The sequence below is a fragment of the Silurus aristotelis genome (genome assembly GCF_946808225.1).
Source record: "Silurus aristotelis genome assembly, chromosome: 23".
Taxonomy (NCBI): domain Eukaryota; kingdom Metazoa; phylum Chordata; class Actinopteri; order Siluriformes; family Siluridae; genus Silurus; species Silurus aristotelis.
The window spans coordinates 17811686-17821287 of record NC_139596.1 but is presented as its reverse complement, the minus strand read 5'-3'; the positions used below and the strand labels follow the sequence as shown (position 1 = coordinate 17821287).

Genomic DNA, 9602 nt, shown 5'->3' with positions numbered 1-9602 from the left:
CATGAAACCACCTTTTTCTCATCCGGTCCAGTCTGATGGGATATTCCAAACTGCTCGCGACGCGTTGATCTTTTTTCCCGCCTCGTCTTTTTTTTTTTTTTTTTTTTGGCAGAAAAAAGCGGGAAAATACATTAACTCGATAATAAAATTATTAGTTAATAATTCGTTAATTATTAAAGTATGAATTGTATTGTCAGGTAAACGTCACACAAAGAAAATTATGGTATATGAATGACAAGATAAAAATAAATAAATAAATAATGCGAAAATATACCACATTCCACAGCTTTCTGTAGCTGGTGAAAAGAATACAAAAAGTACCACCCTAACCAATGAAAAGTCCCGCTTGCTACCTCAATTTCTGAGTGTGTGTCCACAAAGGAATATTAGCCATCCTACATATGGCGTTGAGGAACTCATGAAAAAACAGAACCCACCCAAGAAGTAAAAACAAAACTAATTTATTTAAAAAAAACCAGTTGATTAATGTGTCACACTCTCACTGTTAAATTAGAACAGATTTCAGTGCAATAAAACACAATAACACAATCAGTGTCGCAATTAATTTGCCTACTTCAACAGATTTCTTGTCTTGGCTAAGCAGGCCCAATGAATCTTGCTAACAAACAGGCCTGTCCGTGCGCTAATGATTAACTCGGTGTGATGAATGCAGGCAGGGTCATTCCACAGGGGCAGAGTTTAAGCCCGCCACCGGTTTCTAAGAAAACAAGCCTTGAATTATGCGCAGCCGCTCAGGTGCGACTTGAGAGCGCAAATACAAATCTATCGAAACAGAAAAGCAAACAGTGTCGACGGAAAACGGTTCGGCTTCACGGCTGACAATGTAACGGATTAAAACAACCGGTTTGTGTTTGCGTGGTATGAAGTTGACCGTGCTTGATGAATCGAAACAAAACGTTTGACCTTTTGAGCTTTAAGCTTAATAAAGACGGCTAATGAATTACCTGACGAGACGTCTCGGGGATCTGACTTGATGTAGAAGCGTTTCAGCAGTAGTGCTGTATGCTAGCTCCTGACACGCATCAACCCAACATTCTTTATTAAACACTAACATTTTCCACTCCGATGTCATTCGGCTTGGCTTACATTCCAGTAGAAGAGCTGCCAAGCGTAATGAACTCGTGTGAATGGCGAAAAACATTCTAGATGTTTCCTAGCGTTCGCACACACAGGTATGACATGACCAACCCAACATTTGGGTTTGATGGTGTTTGGTGAAGGATGCTCAGTCACCATGTTCTGGGATTTAGATCAGGCCTGGAGCACAGAGCAGATGGAGACTCATGTTAACTTCAATAGCCACAGATAAACACAAAGAAATGGGAGCCATGTTGGAACACATGGCTTGAATTAATAGGCATATGGTCTCGGAGTTTTCTGAAAGCATTCTTAAAGACTCACTCCATTCACGTCTCAGTTATTTAATTGATTATTATTGATTGTTCATCTTTCTTGCTGGAAGAACCCGAGTCATAAAATCCATCATCGAGCTTTGTGTGCCAAGCTCTAACTTTTAAGCCTTGTTCAAAGCCCACTTTCATTATAATCTGATGCAAGTTAGCAAGAAGCGTTTCAAGAGGCAGAAAACTGCTAATATACGCTTTGATGTAACCTTAACATTCGTACAGGTTAATCTGTAACTTAGCTCTGTGTGTAAATAGACCAGAGACTGATGAGTTGATCCTTCGAGCCTGCCGCCATCAGACGTTTTGATGGCTCTGGATGGTCAGAGAAGACGACGCTGTAAACCAAATCTTTGTGGTGCTGCAGGATAGCAAGCGGCTTCATCTTCTTCCAGCTAAAAATCCGCACGCTCCCGTCCCAGCCGGCTGTCGCTACGATCTTACCGTCACCACGGATACTTAGATGGGACACTCCAGGATTGGTCAATGGCACGGAGTCCTGAATCTGTGGAGACACAAAGAGGGAGCTCAAGGTTAGCTGCAACGTTTTGGCTGGTTAACAATCTCAACGGCCATTTCTGAAATTCATTCTTTGAAGCCTGGTAGGATTCTGTCCTAGTGGCAGGAAACTTTAAATGTTAGTACTTCCATTGTTGAGTCTCTCAGCAGGACCTTTAACCTTCAACTGTCCTGTCGCAGGATTGGAGTTGGCATCAATTTGCTTGAGAAAGGAACATCTTCCAAACCCCTGAGCAAGGCCCTTAACCCCCAGTTAGTTCCTGTTAGTGAACAAAACCTTCTAACATCTCTGAGATATGCGTAGGAAGAATTTTACTGTTCTGTGAAGTAAATGTGACAAGTATAAAGGACTTCTCATTCCTTTTCTTTCTTCTTTAAACTTTAGACGATATGTAAATCTTTGCTTGTGTTCCTTCTAGACTGTAAAAACAAATATTCTCAACGGCTGTTATTTTCCTGTCTTGATTCGGTCTTTGTGCGCCCTGCCAAGCTTGTACGAAATGGCAATTTAGCCCTTTACTTGTGAGGACAAATTAGGAATAAGGCCTCACATGGAACACAGCCATATGTCATTGCTTTCACACAAAATGTAAATGAATCAAGCCTTGCTCGGGTCAACCGGTTTTAGATAATTAAAAAGTACTGCCATTTCAATTTCGGGACTACCAAACAAGCGAGACAAACGAGCATGTTGTTTACTGATTCAAATTACAATGAATACATACAAAACATACAGCAAAGATCGATGTCCGGATCCACCAATCATCTGATGCAATGACTCCCAAACACCCTGGCAGAGGAATTCTGCAGGCGACTCGAGCTATCCACTAATCACTCTGGAAACATTGGAACGTTTCAAACATTGAAAAAAAAAAATTGTCTTTGGACAGAATTTGCATAAAAACTAAACAAGAAAGCGAAGATATTTTGCTGATAACTTCCATTGGGGAAGCTTTGTTTTTTCAAATGTGTTGCCATGGACAGTTAAAACCATGGGTAGCAGTGTAAGGGACTCGATAAATTACGAAGGAACGGCCGCCTGCTAAACGTTACCAATCTAACAGAGCCTCTGTGATCTACAGCGGCTTGGAGACCAGATAAATCTCCATAATGGGCAGAGCTGTGACATATTGTAAAGTATTACAGCGAGATCATTATCTCCACTCGCTCTCTGGTGCAAAGAAGGTACGTGCTGCACAAATGGCTACATGCTGTATGCTCTAGACGTGTGTGTGTTCTTGAGTGAGCAGATGCAAGTGTTAGTCTATTAAGAGCATGCATCTGTTTAAGGACTTGTGTTCCACTATAACGTATATGTTTGTAGTCTTTGAAAAAAAAGAGTAAGACTAAGTAAATAATTGTGTGTGCAGAAATCTATATATATTGTATGCATATTTACATGCATAATAGTGCAAACACAAATATATTTTAAGATCTTCAGCATGGAAAGGTGTGTGTGTGTGTGTGTGTTTGTGTGTGTGTGTACATAAATACAGACATATCAAGACTGAAGTTTTTTTGTGTGCACGTGTGTATAAGTGCCTTCAGGTGTGCGTTGAGCAAAAGTACATACCGTGTATAATTATAATAAATATACTGATGAATGTGTACATGTGCACGCGTGCTTGCATGGCCGCGCGCGTGTGTGTGTGTGTGTGTGTGTGTGTGTGTTTTTTGCGTCTCAGCAAAAGGCATCTGGTCTCGATGCTGGAATCAAACGAGCGAGCGTAAAATCGACTTCATAAGCATTGTCCGGAGAGACTGATGGACTCGTCTGCATTCTGAGACAGTGAAGGATTTGTCAGCGTGCTTGTGCTCCTGCTCGCAAAATCAGAGCCATTCGGGCGTGCATGTGGAAGATATAAAGCAGCCAGGTATTCCCAAAGGCAGGAGAGGAGAGGAATGCACTGGCAATAAGCACCGTGTGTCTGAAACGCTCACAAGCATCACTTTAATGCATGGGGGAAAAAAAGGAAAAAAAAATTGGGGGTGGGGGACAGCTCAGATAAATGACAATGCAAACTCAAGATCTAAAGCCCATGATTCAGAAATAGAAATTCCTAGCAATTTATAAGAACAAATGACAACAGTTTTCTAGCAGAATTATTACATTGAATTTTCTAAACAAAATTAAGCAAATAAATGTTAATGTTCTGAACAGGAACATAATGTTAATACATTCTCTCGATGATATACACACCTCATATGTTTTTTTGAAGTCTGTGTTCATTTTATGGATATGGGAACTCGGGTTGGTGATTTATACACGTTTACATATTACAAATTTGCCTGTAATATTCCCAATTGTTAAGATTTCAGTTATGGTCACAAAAAAAGTCACAAAAGCCACCTAAAACTGTAAAGGAGTATTAACCAACTGGGCGCGTAATAATTTGTAGAAAATTATAACGAGAACATTTTCAATAATAAATGTTACTATTAAGTGATCTACCAAGTTCAGTAGACAAACGCATAACCTAGCATCCAAATATATATATATATATTGTGTAATGGTACACAAAATTCAGTACATACCTCTGTTTTTAAGTTACGGTTCAGTTCAATTTCAAAACGATTAAGGGGAAGCAACAAAACTATAATTAAATAAAAATGTAAACTAAAAATGTAATTAAATACTATACATTTACATTTGCATAGACCCCATTAGGGTAATACAGATGTGTATATAAGTGTGTGCGTGTATTTTAGATTTAATATTTATCTTTCTAAGATGGTTCTACTTATTTGTTAAAGTTTGCTGAAATAAGTAAAACAGTTGTCTTCATTTCTACCATCCTTCATTTATTTACTCCCTCGATATGTGAAATTGTCAGAACTTTTCTCTTTTTAAAAGAGAAAATCTTGAAGCTGGACATAAAACGCTAAATGCTGGATTTTATAGCGTTTTCATGCATGCACAAATCAAATCTTATTTCTGGAACGGGGTCACTGCTACAGTGACACTGCGCTAACTCTAGTTTCTTTTTGGTTTTGTTTTTAATACCCCTGGCATTGTTGTGTATCTTTTCAAGTTGATAAAAAATATAAAAAAGCCCTCAAAGTGCATATATATATATACACACACACACACAATACAAACATGCATTTTAGGTGCATTTATTTTGTACATACAATTCTGGTTGTCTTAGTGTGTAAGTGTGCAAGAATGTGTGTATGTTAATTTTAACAAGTTAATATTCCCATTGCGGGTGGGTATTACTATTAGTTATTTTAAAACTTGACCTTGGTGCTCAGGGTTTGTACACCAACATCAGAATGGCCTGATAAAGCCTGAAAGTCAATCAGGGATTTTGAAATGTTAAGAATTGTAAAAACGAATAATAAAAAGCACAATCAGAGACTTAATAGTTACCACAATAGGGGTACAAAAATGTACAATACTAAAAAATTGATTTTAATTCACATCAGCTCAGATGTTTGGAAGTTTGGGTTTCCCATACAGATACATACATTAGTTGTTATTACATTTCTCTTTCTACTTACTTTCTACTTTCTACTTACCATACAAAAATATCTGGAGAAACTTGACCTTGGTCACAGGGGCTCCTGCAGTATCGGGGTTGGCCTGATCAAGAACGGAACTCAATCAGGGATTTTGAATTATTGAGATCTGAGGAGCAACTTTCTCCCACGGACAAGAGGAGGAGGAGGAGAGCGGGTGTGCAAGAAGATGGAGAGAGAGAGAGAGAGAGAGAGAGAGAGAGAGAGAGAGATGGATCGTTCTACACTAAAGCTGGTATGCTTAGCCCTAAACGGTCCATCTGGTCTGAATTACTGCACTGATAATGATGGGTTAATGTGCCTATCTGTGTTTGTTTTTCTTCCCGTAGTTTGTGTCAGGGAAATACATCCAGTTCATTAAGAGAACATACCATGATAATAAAGCGATCATAAGAAAATAAATAAGATAAAAAAAAAAAAGAGAAGACTTGCAGGAAGGTGGGAAAGAGAGAGATTACTGTGTAAACACCCATTTAGTTTTTTTTTCCCTTAAAAAAAAAAAAATCTGTAAAAGATTTTGGTCACCAAATTAGTTTAAAATAATCACAAACTATTATGCTATCTACAAAAACATGCTGAAGATTTGGATAAAATAAATGAATAAAAGTCTCCTGTGACGATACTCAATCTACGCCTCCACTCCGCTACCTGATTTGTGTGTCCTGATTCATGTCTAATATTATTATCCAATCAGCATCACTGTCATCATTCGATTTGCATTCTGTATATCAGAAACAGAGACAAAATCAAAACTTTACCAATTTGCGTTCATCTGCACCGATACCCAAAGTCGCTTTATTGCCTGAGATATGCGTCCAATTGATTTTACCCAATTTACATCGATTTACACTTTCTGTTTTGGATGTTGGTAACAATTTGCATACCCTGATTCACTACACGTCTGCCATTCTGTGTGTTATAATCCAAACTGCGTCCCCCATGTGGGCACCCGATCTGCACTTTGAGCCCCAATTGCTATAGAAACAGTTCCTCCATGTTTGTATGCAAACGGCACACCTGATCTGTGGCCTTATACGTTCCCCAATCTGTTGTACCTTCTACGTGTCTGTGATGGTTATCCAACAGAAGTACCAGACCTTCATGTTGATGAGCTCTACCTCATACTTGTATTACGCAACACTGGTACATGACCTCTGGTAGCAAGGACAGCACCTAATTAGTATTTACCCCACACCGGTACCCAACCTGAGCTTGCGAAAAAAGTACACCTACTTTGAGGTCCTACCTGTGCTTACAAAGACAGCACCTGATGTGGGCTGTCCTTCAGTCAAACCTGACTGCAAATATGGCATACAAACCTCCACATTGGTACATGACCAGCACCCAATGACTGTTACCCCATACTTGTATATGACTTGAGCTTCCATGGACTGTGTTACCCCACACCAGTACCTGACGTTCTTTTGACCTTCATCTTCTGCTTGCTGTTGTTATATCTGGAAATAGGATTGCTCGACCGCTGAGAATTTTATTTTTAGAAGTAAGTTTGCTGATTTGGATTTGTTTATAAGGGAAAAAATTATGTAGTAACTCTGTGGTTAAAATGCTGGACTACTGAGAAGAAGATGAAATCTAAATCCAAGCACTGCCCACTGCTGGGCCCTTGAGCAAGGCCCTTAACCTTCAACTGCGAAGGCCCTTAACCTTAACCTTCAACTGCCAAAAATCAGCGGTCCCCAAAATTTTTTTGCACCACGGACCGGTTTAATGTCAGACAATATTTTCACGGACCGGCCTTTAAGGTGTGGTGGATAAATACAACAAAATAAAACCAGCATAAAACATGTGACCGAGGCATAATGACTCGCATCAAGAGTGAGTCATAGGACCGGTGCCAGTCTGTGGCCCGGGGGTTGGGGACCAATGCAAATTGGGTATTTGGTTTAACGTGGCCTACAATTTAGCTTTTTTCTTTCCCATAAAAAGGTTTGTCCACATTGCTATACAGTGTATTTGCTAAACAGTAGATGGTTTTTAGATCATGGTTTCAAGAGCAAACTACATCCTCCAAAGATGGAAAAATTCACCAAATTGTTTTTATCTCATTAATAAAAGCTGTTTAGCTCTCATTAATAAAACGCGTTCTCCTGGGAGACGTGGCTCGAGTGCTAGAAAAATTGTCTGCAACAAAGTTCCAACTCTTTTATACATCAATCTTTTAAGATCCATCATTCACAGTGTTGCCCAAGTATTTCTTCCAAACTGGGTTGAGCACAAGTATGTAATATTAATCTCTTTCAAACACACACACACACACACACACACACACTTGCCAAAAACTCCAAGTCCTAAACTGTCTCGACCTCGGATTCCCAGCTGAGTCCCGAGACGTTTTCGCAAATGTGCGATAGCCAATAAAAACGCTCACTACACTGCATTCTTGGCACAGGTGTGATGGTGTGTTTGGGGGGAGGGAGGGAGGGCCGGGGGGTTATCCAAGTTTGGGCACAGCTGGATGACTTCACGCTGACACACTGAAACAACTCATCATCACTCTGACGGAAAGCAGCATGTCCATCTGCAGGGGGGAAACACACACTGCTCATTCAGAAACACACTGCCACACACACACATTGACACATAACCTGTGATTAAAGCCTCCTGACACCTGGACTGCCAAAATCTCAGCTTCTTACACACGTATCAGACATGGAGAAAATGATGAGCATGTCGGAGTGGTGAGCAAAAACAACCTTATTAATGAGGAACGCTTCATCCTGATTACACCTGCAGCTCACAGGGGTGTGTGTGTGTGTGTGTGTGTGTGTGAACTACTACTCTTACGACTACAACTCATTTATAATTAATAATGTATTATTACTATAAAAAATAATATATTATAAAAAAATGTCCCATTTATTTTGAACATAAATGAATGACTTGAGAAAGAACCCTATGCAAATAAATAAATCCTTGAATAAATAAAGAGAAATATTCTAACAAGTTATAATTATTATTATGATCTAATTTTACCATCTGGTATTTCAGTGGTTGTACGTTGGACTTTTCAGAAGGTCATGAGTTCAAATCCCAGCACTACCGAACTGCCACTTTAATACATAAAGATACATTTATAAGGTATGAAGTATGAGGGGAAAAACCTTATAACCTTCATCTTATTATCAAGATCCTACAATAATACAAGTTTTTGTTATTATAATTTAATAATAATAAACTTTAGGTTCTGATGTATTTAGGTATTAAGCGCCTTATATTTCATCCACAGCTCAACATTCTTTAGAGACTCGAAGCACTTTGTGAAGGTTGCAGTATTTGAAGCCTGGGACTGATGGGCGCTGATATGATTGGGGTCAAAGGTCAATAACGTTCCGCATTCTCAAAAATCACACAAGGCTGACCATGTGGCAGTGAGGAGGTGGTGGTGGTGGTGGGGGTACATCTACAAGGTTTGCTCAAATAGCATGTGTACGGATACGGCTTGTTTACTGCTCTAATCTCACACACACACACACACACACACACACACACACACTCTGCTGCATTCACACATGCACACTGGCAAGGTGATATGCATGCACCATTACTCTTAGTCAACCCTGGGTCTCTCTTCCAAACACACACACACACACACACACCCCTTTTCATTCCAGACATTAAATACCACAAGGAGTGTGTATTGGCCGAAAGGTCGAATCGCTCTTTATCTGCCTCCGATAAGAGCTGCTTCCCAGTCCATCAGTTCCAAAAAAGTCCTGACAGCGCGCACACACACACACACACACACACACACACACACACACACACACACACACACACACACACACACACACACACACACACACACACACACACACACACACACACACACAGTTCTGGCTTCCATCAAGCAGTTTTAAGCCAATAAGACGAGAAAAAAGAGAAAGGTCAATATTTACTTGAACAAATACACATGAGCTACTCAGTTATAAAAAATTGGTGCTCTGTGTGTGTGTGTGTGTGTGTGTGTGTGTGTGTGTGTGTGTGTGTCAAAGAAGAAAACCTCATACAGTAAATAATGCAGTGAAGAATTTTATTCTATTGTGTAGAAACGCCTTTAAAAATACACTGCTTTTTTTTTTTTTATCATTTGCTCGGTGTTTGAAAGCAGTTTTTAAA

At 39.5% G+C, this 9602-nt stretch overlaps 1 protein-coding gene across 4 annotated transcripts in view; it reads right to left on the bottom strand.

Annotated features, from left to right (window-relative positions):
* Positions 1 to 445: 445 nt before the first annotated feature.
* The window catches only part of gnb1l (guanine nucleotide binding protein (G protein), beta polypeptide 1-like), a 43699-nt gene continuing 34542 nt past the window's right edge, over positions 446 to 9602 (bottom strand). For all 4 annotated transcript variants that reach the window (XM_083527441.1, XM_083527440.1, XM_083527439.1 and 1 more), the window contains exon 7: positions 446 to 1929. In XM_083527441.1, the coding sequence (XP_083383567.1) occupies positions 1663 to 1929 (267 nt within the window). In that variant the 3' untranslated portion in view covers positions 446 to 1662. The remainder of the gene's footprint in view (positions 1930 to 9602) is intronic.